General features: G+C 32.6%; 2 protein-coding genes across 4 annotated transcripts in view; both read right to left on the reverse strand.

Moving 5' to 3' along the window:
* LOC127735194 (collagen alpha-6(VI) chain-like) overlaps positions 1-4,100 on the reverse strand; it is a 53,474-nt gene extending 49,374 nt beyond the window's left edge. For 2 of the 3 annotated variants that reach the window (XR_007998180.1, XM_052245316.1), the window contains exons 1-3: positions 3,964-4,100; positions 1,322-1,371; positions 491-648 (exon numbers count right to left, since the gene is read on the reverse strand). Coding sequence is in view for 2 of the 3 variants with exons in the window: in XM_052245316.1 (XP_052101276.1) it covers positions 491-648; positions 1,322-1,371; positions 3,964-3,983 (228 nt within the window). In the remaining variant the exon portion in view is untranslated. The remainder of the gene's footprint in view (positions 1-490; positions 649-1,321; positions 1,372-3,963) is intronic. The other variant, XM_052245317.1, reaches the window with a different exon arrangement.
* Positions 4,101-11,759: 7,659 nt separating this feature from the next.
* Positions 11,760-18,075, reverse strand: part of LOC127733658 (uncharacterized) — a 77,427-nt gene continuing 71,111 nt past the window's right edge. The window contains exons 29-32 of the mRNA XM_052242974.1: positions 15,697-15,810; positions 14,964-15,247; positions 13,525-13,799; positions 11,760-12,492 (exon numbers count right to left, since the gene is read on the reverse strand). Coding sequence (XP_052098934.1) covers positions 13,572-13,799; positions 14,964-15,247; positions 15,697-15,810 — 626 coding nt within the window. The 3' untranslated portion in view covers positions 11,760-12,492; positions 13,525-13,571. The remainder of the gene's footprint in view (positions 12,493-13,524; positions 13,800-14,963; positions 15,248-15,696; positions 15,811-18,075) is intronic.

Here is an 18,075-nt window from a genome sequence, read left to right on the forward strand (position 1 = left end):
TTCTGTGTGTGTTACATTTATAATGTTGTGTTTTTGTTGTGTCGTTGTTCTCCTCTTATATTTGATGCGTTTCCCTCAGTTTTAGTTTGTAACCCGGATTTGTTTTTATCTCTATCGATTTATGAGTTTCGAACAGCGGTATACTACTGTTGCCTTTATTTAGGACCGATCCCAACTGTATGCTTACATTCACGTCCTTTGGTCACTGGTGGATAGTCTTCTCATTTGCAATCATACCATATACCCTTATTAATTTTTTTGTATATATTTCTAAAAAAAGATAGCAATCTAGTCAAATAAATAATAAATACAGGAAATTTGGTCCTATGAATGTTAGGTTGCTGTCTCATCAACGTGTCACCATTTCAACTTCTTATACAGTCCCTTTTGAACGTCGTCGATGAATATATATATTTTTCTGTTTAATATTATTATTAAATTTTGTATTATTATCTGATATACTCATTCAAATGTTCAAATAAGTCTTTACCATACAGCTGTCTTTGTTTGCTTCACAATAATACTCGTTTGTATTGCAATCGGGATCACTTCTTTTGTTTCTAGTTGGAGCTGTGAGGAACGAGTGCGCTTCACGTCGTGGTATTATCCATGGAGCTTCTACTTCTGCGTAGTGCGCGTTAGATAATTCTACAAGATAAACATGCGTTGTTGTTCAATATCAACTTTGAATAGAAGATTAGCTTAAACAAATTTAAATAAATTTCATTTGGAATGGTTCATTCTCTAATCTATAGCACTAGAATATATAAAATTCAGTATTCTACATAAAATTAAAAAATACGCTACAAAGAGAGTCAAAAGATACCAAAGGGACATTCAAACTCATAAGTCGAAAATAACCTGACGACGCCATGGCAAAAAACAAGAAAAAAAAAGAGACAAACAACAGAATAAAAAAAAACACAATATAGAAAACAAACTAAAGACTGAGCAACACGAACCCCTCCCCCCCCCCCCAAAAAAAAAACCGGCTGATATCAGGTGCAGAAGGGTAAGTAGATCCTGCTCCAAATGTGGCACCCGTAGTGTTGCTTATGTTGGTACAACGCCGGTGATAAGTTTTAATTCGGTAGGTCACATTCGGGGAAAGAGGATTAAAAATTAGTAGAATTTTTAACTCTCTCTATTGTCTTCTGGTAGTATTTATCCCCTTAAACATGTTATTAAAAATTGAGAAAATAATATATTCATTTACAATCTGTCTTTATACATAGCAACTAAATATTTAATTTAAAAAACCGCATTAAAGATATCAAAGAATAAATGATATTAACGTTATTATGTGTAATAACTAACTTACCTATCAAAGTAAAGACTAAGGCAATATGTGAAATGAACATGCTGGTGCTGCTGGAAAAAAAGAAATATTCTGTTTCACATCAATATGTCTGAAGAGGCTATAATGATATTATATTTCATCTTGGATAAGCATAAAAAAGAAGTAGATTAAATATTCTTTCTTATTGACTCTCGCAGCAGAAAAAATAGTTCTGTAACAAAAACTACATACCAAATATAAAATCAAGATCAACTAAATTTAGTTTATAAATTTCTATTTTTTTGTAACAATTTCACAATTTTCAACTTAGAATTCTGGTAGGTAAGTATATACAATATATCAAGTTTTTAAATTACTGTCGCTTTAATTTACCCCTGCCAATCGATTTTATGCTGGTAAATCTGTTTACTGTGGATGTGTATTGATCATAGCAATATTTTGAGATGGATTATATTATCAAGAGTGAATTTTACGGTAGAAATTTGCTTTTATCAAATGATTTCTAAATTTTATTTATCTTTTTAGTTTGATTGCTGAATAGCAAAATTATTTGGTCAAAATGGGACCGATTTTTTTTTCGTGTATAGAGATTGCCAACCTCTCGGCACATTGAATAACACTTGCAACAACTGTAAGAAATGTCCATGTGTGACACGTTGCAAGGCCAATTGCTGCCAATATCGAACTAAGTAAGCCCTCTTTTAGTCTACAACTTTTATATTTACATTACAGAGCAGTTACATTTTGACGCAAAGATTCTATTATGTTGCACAAAAAGCTTTTTTTTTTTAGACTGGATCAGATATGATCACGCTAAACACTGGAAAGTTGAAAAGAAAAAGATAATTGAGTGAGGAAAAAATATCAAAAGCAAGATTAAAAATGAAAAAAAACAAACAAGTTCAATCCTAGTACAAGTTTTATGTCTTTCAAAAGCAAAGAACATCTTTCGTGGTTGTATCATTTATCTTAATGTTTTGTCATTCGGGACACTAAGTGTTGATGACAGATCTTTGATCGTCCCTTACTATTTATCAATCGGTTCGATTTATAGCTTGATACCTTATGTATACACTTGTCTACTATTGAACACTGTATGCAGATGTACTTGAATTTTTTGGTACCGTTGGATTGCTGACTCATTTACGAATTCACAAAATATTTTTTACTTCGACCTTTAGTTTTCTAATAGTTTTTATTATTGTTTTTTTCTGTTTTGTCATATTTTGTTTTCTGTTTTATTTGCCTTCCGAATGATATAAAAAAAAATAAAGAACTGAAGTAAAATAAGGATGCATAGACCTCAAGAATAATCCTCTCTCATAGAAAAAAGGGGGAAATACAATAGAAAGAATAAGATACCATACGTAAAACAGACGATATGACGAAACGTAAATAAAAAGGTGAACATCAAAAAAGTTGTATTCATAGTCTCATTGATGTCATCCTACGTTTCATTGAATGTTATTTACATAAAACCATACGATAGTTTCAAATTTTTGTTTAAGATACAGCGAAATATATAGAGAATATCATATGGCTTTTTCAATATTACACCTGTATCAACCCGAGACATCAATACAACCTTAAGAGCTCTGCTCGAGGGATTATTTTGGTTGAGGGTTGATACGGTGTGTGATATTGAAAAAGCCATATCATATACACTTTATTATATACATATACCTCAAGTACAAATAATCTCACTTTTATTACTAAATTTTACCATCGGTACAAGGACATCATTCGTAAATATAAATCAACATGCAGACATCTTATACGTTCAGGTATTTCACATCCAATATTTTATGGTAATATTCTTTACAAAGCACAAAAATGTCGGCATTCACCTCAAAAGCTAACCAAACCTTTAAACAGACATATTCGGAAAGGATATAGTTACGATACTGTTGTCAAGTCATTAAGAATTGCATATTTTGGTATTAATATTGATTCACTCATAGGGTCTTTGCATCGGAAATAAACACATTTATTCTAAAACCAGTTGTTGGCATGATATGGGTTATGTTCTTCCCATATATTTAATGATGGTATGATACTAAACCCCTAACGGGAGGGATTGTACTTGATTTTCATATGATGAAGACATAATCTTTCAATCAGTTTAATTGAGGTCTGGAGCTGGCATGTCAGTAACTGCTAGTAGTCCTTTGTTCATTTATGTATCATTGTCATTTTGCTTAGTTTCTTTTGTTACCTTTTCTGACATTGGACTCGGACTTCTTTTAAACTGAGTTTTACTGTGCATATTGATATGTGTTTCTTTATTCTACATTGGCTAGAGGTATAGGGGGAGGGCTGGGATCTCACAAAACATGTTTAAACCCGCCGCATTTTTGCGCCTGTCCCAAGTCAGGAGCCTCTGGCCTTTGTTAGTCTAGTATGTTTTTTTAATTTTAGTTCATTTATATGTTTTGGAGTTTAGTGTGACGTCCATTTTCACAAAACTAACACATAATTTACTGTATTTACTACTTAATATATAATAAAACCTGATATAGTCATGTGATTAAGAAGTATTGACTGTTTATTTTAAAGGTTCGATGATAGAGAGAGATTCCCAACTTTTTTTATCGGAATCTTCCATAATAACATTGAACAAGCTGCAGTAAAGTGTATATTTCTTTATCAATTTAAACACCTACCTTGCCTTTGTCTGTGTCATGTTGGTGAATACTCTTCTAATTATTATTTCACATTCCAATGTTCTTTTATAAATGCTTATATAACTTTGATTGGATGTCAGAATTAGACTTCCTTGTAAAAATATATTCTATATACACATAATATATAAATAATAAGCCCATTCAACGAAATTGAATACCCGTTTTAAAAATCTCTTTCAAAATAGGAAAACCTTTAAACATATTGGAAATTCCCAACAGTCAATTGTACTTTGAAAAGTTTGAAACGTATTGAATACGTTTAAAGACTTGGATGTCATTAACTATTATAACTTACAATTCACTTAGTGTAGATATTTAAATTTTAAATATTAAATTTATGTAAATAATTTAAATGATGATACAATGATATTATTTTTCATGATACCTCATAACTGTAATTTGGATTAAGATTCAACCAGTCATACTAGTTGTTACCAGTATCCTCCAATTAATTAACATTCGATCTGGTCATTGGCTTTTTAAGGTGCTATGATATAATTGTTGTTAGTGTGGATTTTCTGTTATAGCAAATAATTTCTTTCTTTTTGAAAAGTCTATTTACTATATATATATATAAAAATATTAATTTTCGCGAACCATTTAGGTCACGGAAATTCCATTTTTTGCCATCAGTAAGGAGAGTTGTACAAATAATGTGAATACACAGAACCCCGATCCAATTCATCTTTTGCTAAAAATATTTATCATTTTCTGTTTTATATCTCCTAACATCATTCCATTTTTCTCTAATTTCGATTAAAATATGCCAAAACCTGCAGTAAAAATAGATGTATGCCCCAAATAAACATTCCCCGATTGGTTAAACTACTATGGCGTCGATGTAAAGCAACGCAAGCCTCGATGTAAAGCAACGCAAGCCTCGATGTAAAGCACACGCTTCCCAAGAGTAAGGAGAGTTGTACAAATAATGTGAATTCACAGACCCCCGATCCAATTTATCTTTTGCTAAAAGTGTTCATCATTTTCTGTTTTGTATCTACCAACAACATTCCATTTTTCTATAATCCCGATTTAAACATGTCGAAACCTGCAGTAAAAATAGATGTATGCCCCAAGTAAACATTCCCCGATTGGTTGAAAAGCTGTGGCCTCGATCTAAAGCAACGCAAGCACACGCAAAAATTTCCGTTGATATGTTGAACTTCGACCCCGGGATTCAGCCGAGGTAACCTTCAGCCGATTCACATAGAAATTTTCTTGCGCTCAAATGTAATTCTAAGTGAAGTATACTGGTAAAGTAAAATTATATTCTTTTACAGAAATATTTACACATTTTATCATTAATGTATTGTCATGCTTCTGCATATTTACGCTGAGCTTTAGTTAAATATAATTCTATACAAATTTTGTTACGTCAAACATTAAGAGTAAGAATATATTTCGCGTCAAAACAAGAAAATAATCTGTGTCACAAAATAAGTTTATCAGCATCTTTCTGAAATTTTCCAACAGAAAATGGCGTTAATTATAGAGAAATTTTGGTGAGTATTACTTATTAATGTAAAGGTTCTCCAGAGGTGGTTCTCTACACCTTCTTGGCGGTCAATTTAATCCCATTTATCAATTATCCCCGATGCCGATGGCGATGACACCCAGTCGATTTGTGTCATGAGCGAAAATCTTATCTATTTGATGAAATAACTTCTTCATTAACTGTACATGCAATATTTTTGTAGTTTTTGATAACCGTGCACATTCCCATTGCATGTCCGCAAGATAAATGGGTTATGCATTTGTGAATTGTGTAAGTACAGTAAATAAGAATAATGGCGGAGGATAAAAATTTGTGACGGTCAGTGCGTGATCACGTGACATTATTATTTGTAAACAAACGGGCTCCCCATGTAACACGTGTCGGAACTATCCATACAAGGTGCAATCAATCTTATATTTCACTATTTGATGATATTTCTGTGTCTGTTTGTAGGTTTTGCAGATCAGATGTCATTGTGTAGTTTCATAGACAAAAAAGTACCATGATTGTTCCTGTTCAGTAGTTGTGAATTTTTTTTTATAGAATTAGAAGGCAAGTCTACATTAGTCATTATTTAAATTAAGTCTGAAAAAAATGACTCAACTCTCTGTGTAATTTTTCCCCAATTTTTGAAACATGCATAATTTAAAGAGCTTTTGCTTCCCTTGATCCCATAATGTTGGTCATGTGACATTCTTATCAAGTGTAAGTTAAAATGAGGGTTGTAATGGGGGTACCTTCATGACGAATAACGGTAAAAAATCTTGCCAAATGACGTTAACGGTAATTTTTGGTGCATGACGATAAAATGAAGACTTTCTTCAAGACGATAAAAAAATCGACAGATTTTGATGAATCACGTTAATTTTTTCCCAAAAAATAACGGTAACAATAATTATTTGAGACCTCTGACGAATCACGATAAGGATATGTTTTTGAATCACGGTAAAATGTTAACATATTTGACGCTAACAGTAGCCTAATTGATCGTTTGACGCCTGACGGTAAAGGGCATTCATACCCTCTAAAATGCCAGTATTGATGGGTCAATGTGAAAACTGTCCAAATATGAGAAGATAATGGGTGGCAGGTTGATCAAACTTACTTAAATGAAGAGAAAAATGAATAAATTGAGGCTTGATTTATATGGATCCAGTCGCCTACAGAAGCAACGAAGCAGCACATCCACTTTGGACGGGCAAATATCATCTATCTGATATGGGACCAGCTGAAGTCCCACTGCCCTAGCTGGTGTCGCAAAACAGTCGTTGGAGGTTAGAGTAATCTCGGACTACAAAACTCATTTCCAATGACAAAAATGCCCTAATCTTAAATTGAAAGCATTGGAAAAGTAAACCGTAAATTATAATTTTGACAATGACCACAATTTGTTTTAGTTCAATGTACATGTTATAATATGGGGGATAATACATGAACTTAATACTGCTTCAAGGTTATACAGGTTTGTCAATGTAAAAATAAAATAATTTGTTTGCTAACTTAGGGAGCCACTATTTGATTTTTAGGGGGGGGGGGGGGGGTTCTTGGATGAAATTTGAAAAAAGGCAGGATGAGACAATATGAAAAAAAGGCAGGATGACAATTTATGTAAAAACAAGTCGGGATAAACTAATAGAAAAAAAGGCAGGACAGATTACATCTCGAACTTAAAAAAATATTCAGGTCAAAATTTTTCATCCTAGCCCCCCCCCCCCCCTTTTTCCCCCATAAAAATGGAAAGGAAGCTCCCTTATAGTGTTTCCTTCAGAGGGTGTTGGCCTGGAATGGTACCCTGCAGTTTTCATACGCATGTTCATGAGAAATATTATGGTATGCCTTTGTCCGTCTGTCTGCCCTGATCTGTCTGTTTCTAGCATGTTGTTCACTAACTCAGTAATATTTTCTGGTGAATTGATTATATCTACTGACGTGAGCTCCCTTTTAGATTTTTAGGAATTTTATAATATATATTTTCAAAATGTGAGGTTTTATTCATTAAAAAAGGGGGATTTTCATGTAAACGCCCATTAACTCTAAAAATGCTTTGTTCACTAACTCTTCAACACTTTCACCAATTTGCATGAAACTGTTGTGAATAGATTTCGCTTTTGAAGGTCGGTCAAAGCGAAGTGGCGACCGGGAAAGCGACTTTGTCGCCCCAGTAGCATGGTAACGTAAGCACAATGCTTATTACTTTAAAACACAGTCCTGTAATATTTTTTATTCTACTTTGAATATTGCCTGCTTATTTCAGCAACTATTCCTACAAAACAATCCTCTATTTATCCTAGGTGTTGCACTCAGTATTGTTGATTATATTTATATGTATATGTAGTAAAGTGAATGCAACCCCCTTTTTGAAGGTAAGTAACAGTTAACAAACTTTATCACTTATCAGTAGTTTAGAATGGTTTAAAAAAGGATCTAATAGATGTTACATGCATTATGACTTCCTCTCAAAAAGTTTGCATGTGTTTTAAAGTGGTTATTTAGCAATGTAATTTTTTCCCTCAGTATTAACATTAATTTGGAGGTAAGTTAAAGGATTTCAGTAAACCAAAATTATTTCACGCCTAATTTATGTAAACAAATCCCACGTCGATATATAACAATCAAACATCAACCCATGCCAAACTGGGTGTAATTGAAAGGCATCTAGAGGTCAATATACAGTCTCAAACAAAAGACAAAATAAGGAAAAATTTAGCGAATTTTTGAGAAGAATTATTATTGCATGTATATTTGCAATATTTAAAATGCATAGTTTAAAATCTTTTAAGTTTTAGGTTCCACCTACCATTTTAGAAAACTGGGATTTCATTGCAGCTAGTCTGTTAGATAACATTTTATAGTTTTGAATGTTTCTTCATCAGTTAACTAAAATTAGGTGGAGGTATGTTCTTATTTCTGACAGAGGGGTACTCAACCATCTATTAATTTGTACATGAAGCGATCGATAGTTGCTAGATACTGAATGATTTTACCACAAATTTGTGAAAGTTTTAACTGGTGTATATACTTAAAATATGTTAATAAAGTTCATGTCTTTTTCAGGACTTCTGATCCAACCATGTAGTATGGCATGTTTGTGAGATATGGTTTTGGCCAGTAGGATGTTCATGAAGGACCTGTAGTACAAAGTATATCACTGGATTGAGCTCATTGTCTAAGTGTATTATTAAAGTGCTTTGCTTTGAGCTCAGTTCATTGTTATGCAATTCATTCTTTGTGAAATAAAGATTTGAAAGACAACTCTCATGTACAAGGAATTGTCAAAGTAGTATCCATTCTATGTACAATGTAAGTAATAGGGAGATAAAAGCATTTTATTTAGATTTGAACCAAACATTTTTTGTCCATTAGCCAAACTAAAAAAAAAAAGCACAAATTCACCAAACAATGCTACTGGCGCTACTAGCAATATGATGCTAGGTTATTTTGTTACACTTTATTTTTTTACATCTGTACTGCTTACTGGCGACTCAGTCCTGAGTGTAAATGGTCATTCAGTATGTTAAGAAAAAGACCAAAATTTATAAACAACACCCCTAATGCTCATGTTGGTTGTCATTGTGCAACACAGTTAATACATAGAAAACATAAAACATAGAACTCCTTTTGTCATATAAAACACTGTCAAACATCCAATCATACTATCCACACTGATCTGTGTCCACACTTGTTATCTATATAAAATAATATAAAGTGTTGTGTTTATGTATACATACGCATTTTAAAGTCTTTTTCGATTCGTGACGTTAAGGGCATACGATACAGTTTTGATCCCAGGGTGGTTTTTTTACGAAATTTGCATACAAGCTATATTTGACCTAGTCAATTCAAATATGTAATAAAAAATATACCTCCCTGTGCTAAATTTAGAGATGAATGGGCTCGAAATATTTGACATTTACTTAAAATTTCGGTTTCTTGGACATTTCTATCCTTTGGACAGACATACTGAACTTTTTTGTTTCAAAGGATAAATACATATGGATTTTTGTAAAAAGATTTGGAATAGCTTCTTTACAAAAGTAGTCTCTTAATTTGTGTAACAATTCTTTATAAATAATTCCTTTATATTAAATTTTCATGATTTTAGAAAAAAATGTGATTTATTGCTGTATATTTATCTAATTTAAGCAAATTTCATCGATGATTTCCTCTCTAAAAATCAGAACAAAGAATCTTCATAAGTATCAAGTCAAATGCTACATGTATTTTTATAAAAGAGGGGTCCATGTACTCGTTTTCAAGCTGATGATTAAAATCCCTCGAAAAATGCATCTTTTCCAGATATCTCGCAGTTTGACGTCGCGAAAAATAACATTTTTCGTTAGCAACGTCATTATTTCCCCTGTAACTGTATCGTATGCCCCTAAGTAAAAGTAACGAGAAATGAGAGCGGAAAACACCGAAAGTTTTTTTTTCTGTAAGAGCTTATTAAAAGAGGGGACAATAAAAAGCAAAAGTCGAATTGAATAGACAACACCATGACAAAAGGAAAAAAGAAAAGACAAACATTTCCATAAAACAAGAGACATAAAACACAAACCCCGCCAAAAACCGGGGATAGACTCAGTTATACCAAAAGGGTCACCAGTTCATTCTCTAATGTGACACCTTTCATGTTACTCCTCATAAATAACATTGAAGAATCATATGCTTTGATAAGGCATCACACAATAGCGGATAGGTAAAGGTCTCTTATTTAACCACGAGAAATCACCAAATTCATAAACCTTCAGTCATGTAAATTCTCTTACCCTAAAATTTGACATAATGTGAAAGTATGCAATGTACACATCGTTTTTATAAACAAACAAATACTTCGTAGGTAAGACTGTCATCTGTAGACACAGATTATGAAAAATAAAATAAAATACAACTGAATACAAAAGGAAAACAAACAGTAAAAAATCAAAATTAAGGGCCAGTTTCGGTGCCTGGAATGATAAGCAGTTCCTGCTCCGCTAGTAGCACCCTCGTTGTAAGTTAAAGTAGAACTTTAACCTAAACACAATTGAGACACAACACGCAATTGTGGTTATGACAAGTCAATCATAACGACCCGTTTTCCAATGGCAGTCAAAACCAGAGTTCAAAGGACGTGGATGTTAGCAAGTATAGATCATCGTACGGCCTTCAACAATGACCAATGAGAAAAACCCATACCGTTTTGTCAGCTATAAAAGGCCTGACATCAAACATTCATGTATATATTATTTACGTTTCTACACATAGAAAAGAAATCACAACTACAGATATAAATTTTGTTGCTAGCATTAACTTTGTCCTGAAAACATAATTTTTACGTAAAAATATCCAAACCGACATATTAAACCAGAAACAATGTCTGCAATGGGCTGACTGACAGTTAAATGTCATAATGAAAACTCGACCTCTTAACTGTCACAGAATTCACCTTCACCCGCTAGCCGTATATTTATATAAAATATACGTTTTACACACGTTAGGACTCTTTTCTTACAATATTTTATTTGTCCATGCCTTCATCAAGATATTTGTTTCTACAATGACCATTCTTGTTTAAATGAACTAAGTTGGATTTATTTGTCTTTTGGTTTGATACGAGGAGTAATTGTCATAAAAATGGTTAATTGAACAGTTTGAAACCATTGCACTAGGAGAAAAACTATGACGAACGGATATACAATTTTTAATGCAAATGCCAAAATTGAGTTCACAATTGAAATTCATTATTAAACTGAGGGCAGATCCGAAACACTTGCTGATTGGCGGATGTTAACCTCTGGGACCGATAATCAATAGAAGTGGTATCGGCTAAGGGGTAGTATATAAAAAGATGTTCACATTTGTTTACAATAAACTAGGTTGGGCTCCTCTGTATTTATTTAGTAAGTATGCTTTTGGAATATAAAAATATATGAGTTTTTCATTGACCAATTTTATGTACATACATTTATAAACAGTTTTCAGGTTTATTGATGAAAATTTGTATTGCCGAAAAAGGTATTGCTTTGACGAAAGTGCGTCCTTATATTTAATGTTGCTGTACATTGATTGTACGTATTACTCACACTTTTAAAATATACCGATTAAGAGCTTGACATATTGTATATAAAACTGTCTATTGTTGAAGAATGTATGTAATACTCTAGGTGTCTTTTACTTATTTTTGTCGTTGGGTTGCTGTCTCATTGGACAGACAAAGTGTAAATTTACCCCATAAACACTGACAATGTATGCATATATGAATATTTAGGCAATGTTTCTAAAATAAAACAGAATGAATATAAGTTAACACGCCAAGAAAAATGAACTGTTCAAAACTTGAATATAATAAACTCACAACTACAATATAAGTCTCTGAAACGTAACAATTGATACAAAATTTCGGTACAAGAAATGACACAAAATGTAATCTGCCTATTACGATCTGACTGTTTACTGTCGCTTGATAAAAATGTTATCAGTGCAATTATAATATTTTGTTATTGCTGCAAGCGACTCCAAGGACGTGTAGTCGTCATCTTCAACATCAAATATATAACTAGGATCATTTAAAACTCCGGCAAGATTATCCACGTTACAATCCTCGCCTGCTGCTACACCAAAAGTACGGATGTCTTGTTGTTTTGATAATTTAACTTCCGTGTCTATTTCATCTACATTATTCCAATTTGCGCTAGAGAATAACACAATAAGTTTCCGTGATGATTTAAATAAGTTGCCTTCTCGTATATAATGTAGTGCATGGCTTAGGTTTGAAGTCGTATTCAATTTATCAACCTTGACCTGCAATGCAGCGGCAATCAATTCATCGATATTAGATGACCACGATAAATTAAAAACTTGTTCTACCTCGTCCGAATATGAAAACATGCCGATATCTGCATTTGGATTGTAAGTTAATACGTTTTCTATTGTTCGTCGAATCGTTGTTAGACGCTGGTAATAATCTTCATTTGTTTGGTTCTTGCTTGTATCTAACAGGAGAATGACCTCTGATCCTGTTACCATAGAACAGTCTGTAAATATTAAAGACGTTGTTAAAATTTTCAAGAAATAAGATTTGTTGTGTTTCTATGCACATAAAACAAAACATTAACAGGGTCAAATGATCTTTATAGAAAAAAAAATCATTAAATGTGCAACATATCAGGGGTAATCTGTGACAAAGATATTCTTTGACTTTTAAACAACTCATGATGATGTCCGTAATACTTTTGAGAAGATGACTACAACTTTCAGATTTTTATAGCTTCTTTGTAAGCAGTAACCCTCTATCAAGAAAATCATGATAGAAAAAAACAAGCTCCTGAATATTGTATCAACTGAGAGATATTATTAGTTGCACAGTGTGCTAGTGATCTGATACGATATATCGGGGTCAGTAAAGTCCGTATGTGGCGAGAGAGACGCGAAAATCGAGTCCCATGTGGAATTTGCAAAAACATATATTACAACAATTGATGGCACACTGCATACCCAACGGCCTGTGCCTTAAAGTTCGAAGGTCATTAAGGGAGAAATAATGAAGAGTAGGTGATAACTATTGATAGTATTGATAGAATCAGAAACCTTAAATCAAAGGCTGAAAGACAAGTTAGCGCCATGAACAGGCAAATACGAAAAAAGATCAAAGAAGTTTAGTTCTTTTTTATGTATCGCACCATCTTGTACCTTATACGGTAATTTTACTTTTAGAAAATCTTAGAGAAATTTGATTTACAAACATCTTATTTGTTAACTGAAGAAATTGTTATTCTATCTTGCAAACTAAGCTATTTTACAAATACAGTGTTATACAGCATGAACGATGCGTGTGTTGACCTTTTTGTTTATTTTTGTTACTTTTTATTCAAATAATTCTGCCTACTGCATAGTCCTTCAAAATATTATTTTGTTAATAATATAACTTTTCTTACTATTTCAAGGTGAATAAGATTATATTAAAAAACATAAATCATTTGACATATAAGCTAAGTAAAAAGAGGCAAACGTATATACCATATCATAGATTGACTACATATAAAATTGGAATTTCAAAGCTGTACTACCTGTGCAATTATTTGGAACAGTTTCCTTTAATATGTAATTCAACATATCATCCAAAAAAAGATGTGCTGAATGTGAAATATAGTTTCTCTGAAATCAATAACAACTCTGAGTATGATATAGATTGGCCAACAGCAGCAGTGATGATACGTCCACCAATAGAGCTTATTAACATAGCCTCATTTACAGCGTTATTCCTGTCAGTTGACAAACCATCGTAGAGTAATATTATGTAACTAGATGTTCTACGTGCTCCCATGGAACTGTAAGTTATCATCTGCAAAAGTCATAGAACATTTTTGTTTTGATTTGCTTTTTTTTAAAGTATTTTGATCCCTTTTTAAAAAAAAAACAACATTTAAAATATTTTCTCTCTCTCTCTCTCTCTCTCTCTCTCTCTCTCTCTCTCTCTCTCTCTCTCAAATTTAACCTTAAAGGATATTATTTTATTTTTATGTTCTTTTTGGTCATTTACTCCTCAAGCATTCAGGTATGCATGCATCGATCTTCTAAAAATTTCATAGTCAGCTAATTTGTAAATTCATTTTACGTTTTTCTTCACTAGAAAATACATTTAAGTCTGAAACGGTTATTTTGATCTTAACAGGATCTAAAGTCTGAACAATAAATCATTAAGACATGTTCTGTTTTTCAGTATGTTTTAGGACTTACCCACTGCGATAAATTCAGTACTGTTCAGACAATTCGCTTGCAGTCAATTCAGTACTGTTCAGTAAATTTTTTTAAAATCAGTATGATATTGATGTGTACAGGTGAATAGCAGCTACTGAACACTCTGAACAGAGACTGAACAGATCTTAATTGACTGCAAGCGAAATGTCTGAACAGTACTGAATTTACCGCAGTGCATAAGTCTCAAAATTGACCAAATACTGAAAATGACGTAATGATTTATTGCTCAGTTTTTAAGAGCTGTTCAGATATAAATGACCGTTTCAGATCAAAAAAGGTTTCCTAGTGCTTTCTTTTTATCTATCAGTATATTCTTTCTGAATTGATTTCTGATAGATGTTGTCTTTGTATTTAATATAGTGTTCATTTAATCGTAAATCATTCGAAACGCAATTGTTTTTCTTCTGCCATTGCATGACAGAAATGGCCGAACTTTAGAAATAAAGTTGACATAGAAATGTTTAGTTTTCAAGTATTCTTCAAATTTGTAATTAGTTTTGCCTGTAACCTGCTTTGATTAGAGACTTACTGAAAAGTCTTACATAAACGAAATTGATCACCTTAAAGACGCTTTTTGATTAGATGCAGCCAGTTACAACTGCTACCAATGGAAAGGTGGGGACTAGATCGTAACCCTTGCTAGCGAATATGTTCGACTTATGGCTTTTGATTGCTTCCTTAGTATCCTCTACTTCTTTTTCCAGACATGATCACAGATTAACAGTTATTAGATAATTTATATGTTTACCTCCTTTGCTTTCTGTAATGCTGGTAATGTATATGTGGTGGCATCTTCCCCTTTAATATGCTGGAGTTCGGCAATCATACCAGATGCAGTATTGTGATCATCAAGATCGAAAAAGACATTAGTTTCAAAATCGTGTGTGATTACACACACTTGAAAGTCATCTGGACCAATCAGTATTCTATTGATAAGTTCAGTAATGAAATCTAAACTTTTGTTGACATTTGTCACTAAACTAGAAGACGTGTCAAAAATGAATACTATATCTGCCGGTCCAGGTCTACAATCTGCAGAAAACCACAACTAAGAAACTTGAAACAATGTTCTCATATCTCTGATGTATAAGTATGGTGTCAAAGTTTTAAAATATACATTCTCTGCGCATTTGATTGTGAATATGTATAGTTTAATGCATAATAAAATGATAAACGGCTTTCCTTTATAAAAATAAGAGAATGCGGTATGCTTGCAAATGAGACAACTACCCACCAGATTTTAATTGACTCGGTAATAAGCACGTTTTGACTATGGTGTTGTCTGTGTGTCTACGACTTACGGTTTCTTATGTTCTTGTTAGTGTCTCCTTTCTTTAATTAGTAATAAGTTTATACCGAAAGTCTTTCATAGTTTTTAAAAAATATGAAATAGAAGGTAACCCTAAGAAAAAAGTAAAAGTAAAAAAAAGTTGCAGTTGCTTTAAGGTTTTGTTTTTGATAATAAAAACAACAATAGTCACCTGTTTGACAGACATCACCTTCGTATCTACCTGTACAATCACAACTGAAGCTGTTAATTAAGTTATTGCATGATCCAGTATTCATACAGGGATTTGGCTGGCATTCATCATAATCTGTCGTAAAAATATGTTGGACTTCTTGTATATAAATATATATATTAGTATTAGATATAATAACTAGCACTGGGTAAATAACTGTGTATTACGGAAATGGCATGAAAATCCGGATATTGTTTTATTGGAATTTGCTGTTATTAATCTCAGAAATTCATATTTAAGTAAAGAATCTATTTTCATCGTGCATTGCTCTGATTCCTTAATCGGGTTTTATGTAAAAATTGTGATGCATTTCCTTTATATCAGTTCCTTAAAGTGTGAATTAGGTTTTGGATTTTCAAATATTTCGGCCTCGGACAATAATTGTCGAAATGCTCTACTGATGCAGTAAAATTGGTACCGTTTATGTCGTTTTATGCACAGAACACGTGTTACTGGAATTATACCAGGTATACCACGACTATTACTTTAGAACACCCAAATATGAAATGTTTGAAAGCATAAAAATCAACAAAACTATCAGTTTAAAGCTACAAACTCAATTCTTAGAAGTAAAACGTTTTACACAAACTGTTCCATTTAAAAGAGGGACGGAAGATATCAAAGGGATATTCAAACTCATAACTTTAAGATTTGTACCGTTAATATTATTGAAAACAAACTGACAATTACATGGGAAAAAACACAAAACGACAAAAAGAAAAACAGCAGTTTACAAAACACAACATAGAAAATTAAAAACTGTGCAAAACTAACCCCACCAAAAACCGAGTGTGATCTCAGATGCTCAGGAAGGGTAAGCAGATCCTGTTCCACATTTGGCACCCGTCATGCAGCTCATGTAAGTACGAATTAGGTGATAAGTCTAATTCTGTATGTCACTTTCGAAGAAAAGAGGACGTAACTGTGGTTACGACAACTAGAACATATTCGTCGTCATATATGAAACCGATGTTCCATAACAGGCAACCAACTGGTAATGGCGTAGTGACATCATGCTAATACGGAAGCAAAGGCTATTCGGTTGATGGTTCCTTCGTTGAATGATAGTCAGCCAGTAGCGGAACTGATCCTATTGTAGTAAGAAATGTATGATATGAGTCCGTTCGCACATCACGTGTCTGAAATAATCTAAACAATGTTTGTTTCAATTGGAAATAAATGTTCGTGCTCCTAATTTTCATTCTTTAACATAGATGAAATAGTTATTTGTGATGGTTATCCATCTCCTTTTCCGTTAAACATCTTTTTTTATAAATCTGGAATGACGTAAACTGATTTTGGAAAATAAGATATATCTTGAGTTGATTTATATTATCTCTTAATCAAATAAATAATTTTGAAATGAAGATTTGTTTCAAAAGCAACAAATTGTTACCGAAATTAATTGTATACCCAGAAGAAAAGGGTCAAAGTACTTGTTTAACAAAAAAGTATTTTAAATAATATTTGAAGTGTTTTTCTAAATCGATAAATCGTTAAACAGGTACAGCATGAGCCCATGATAAGTACGAGTCCCTTGTTTCAGCAGTTAAAATATATTAGGGATTATTTCCTTTGCTCATGAATAACTAATTTGAAATCTAAAATTGTGAGATTTTTCAGGTTTGCCGAAACATGACCCGCAAAATAGGATTTTCTTCAATTTCAAATCAAAATGAAAGCAATTTTCTCTGCTCGAAAATCTTTGTTTTTACATATTCTTAGTCCATGAGCATTCATGATCATGAATATACTATAAGCAGTTTCAAATATTTAAATAAAAATCTAATTGCTAATGCAAAGTTCCAACTCCATGCGTTTTGCGCTTTTTCTCCATTGAATTGCGTTGGCAGTAGGGTATACAACTTTATTGAAGAAAGAAGCAATTTCTATGCACTTGAGAATAAAGAAAGTTTGACCACCGAAAAGAGAATATTTTTTTCTTTTTGAGTATAAGTGTAATACTATTGTAAAATTTTAATCGTGGCTCCAATTCAACATTTTCTACAGTTATCACTATATATTTCATATAAAAATTGTGATTGAGCGTTATAGGTTATATGGCATGCGCACTAGACAATGTCCCTGAGTTTTCACCATGTATTACATCCAAAACGTTTTTTCATGACATGGGTACATATTTTCTTTAGTTCGTCCTTTTTTTCCTCATATTCCTCTTTCTCTGCCAGAGAATTATTATCCAACCATTTGAATGAATCTTTGGATACATATTCTTTGTCCTGTGTTGACAACTTGTCACCAGAGTCATCAATATATTCTTTAAAGGCGGCTGCGCAGATTTCGACTTTACCCTAGTGTTCCTCATTCTAAACTGAAAGA

This window comes from Mytilus californianus, unplaced genomic scaffold, assembly GCF_021869535.1.
Source record: "Mytilus californianus isolate M0D057914Y unplaced genomic scaffold, xbMytCali1.0.p SCAF_3, whole genome shotgun sequence".
Classification (NCBI taxonomy): Eukaryota; Metazoa; Mollusca; class Bivalvia; order Mytilida; family Mytilidae; genus Mytilus; species Mytilus californianus.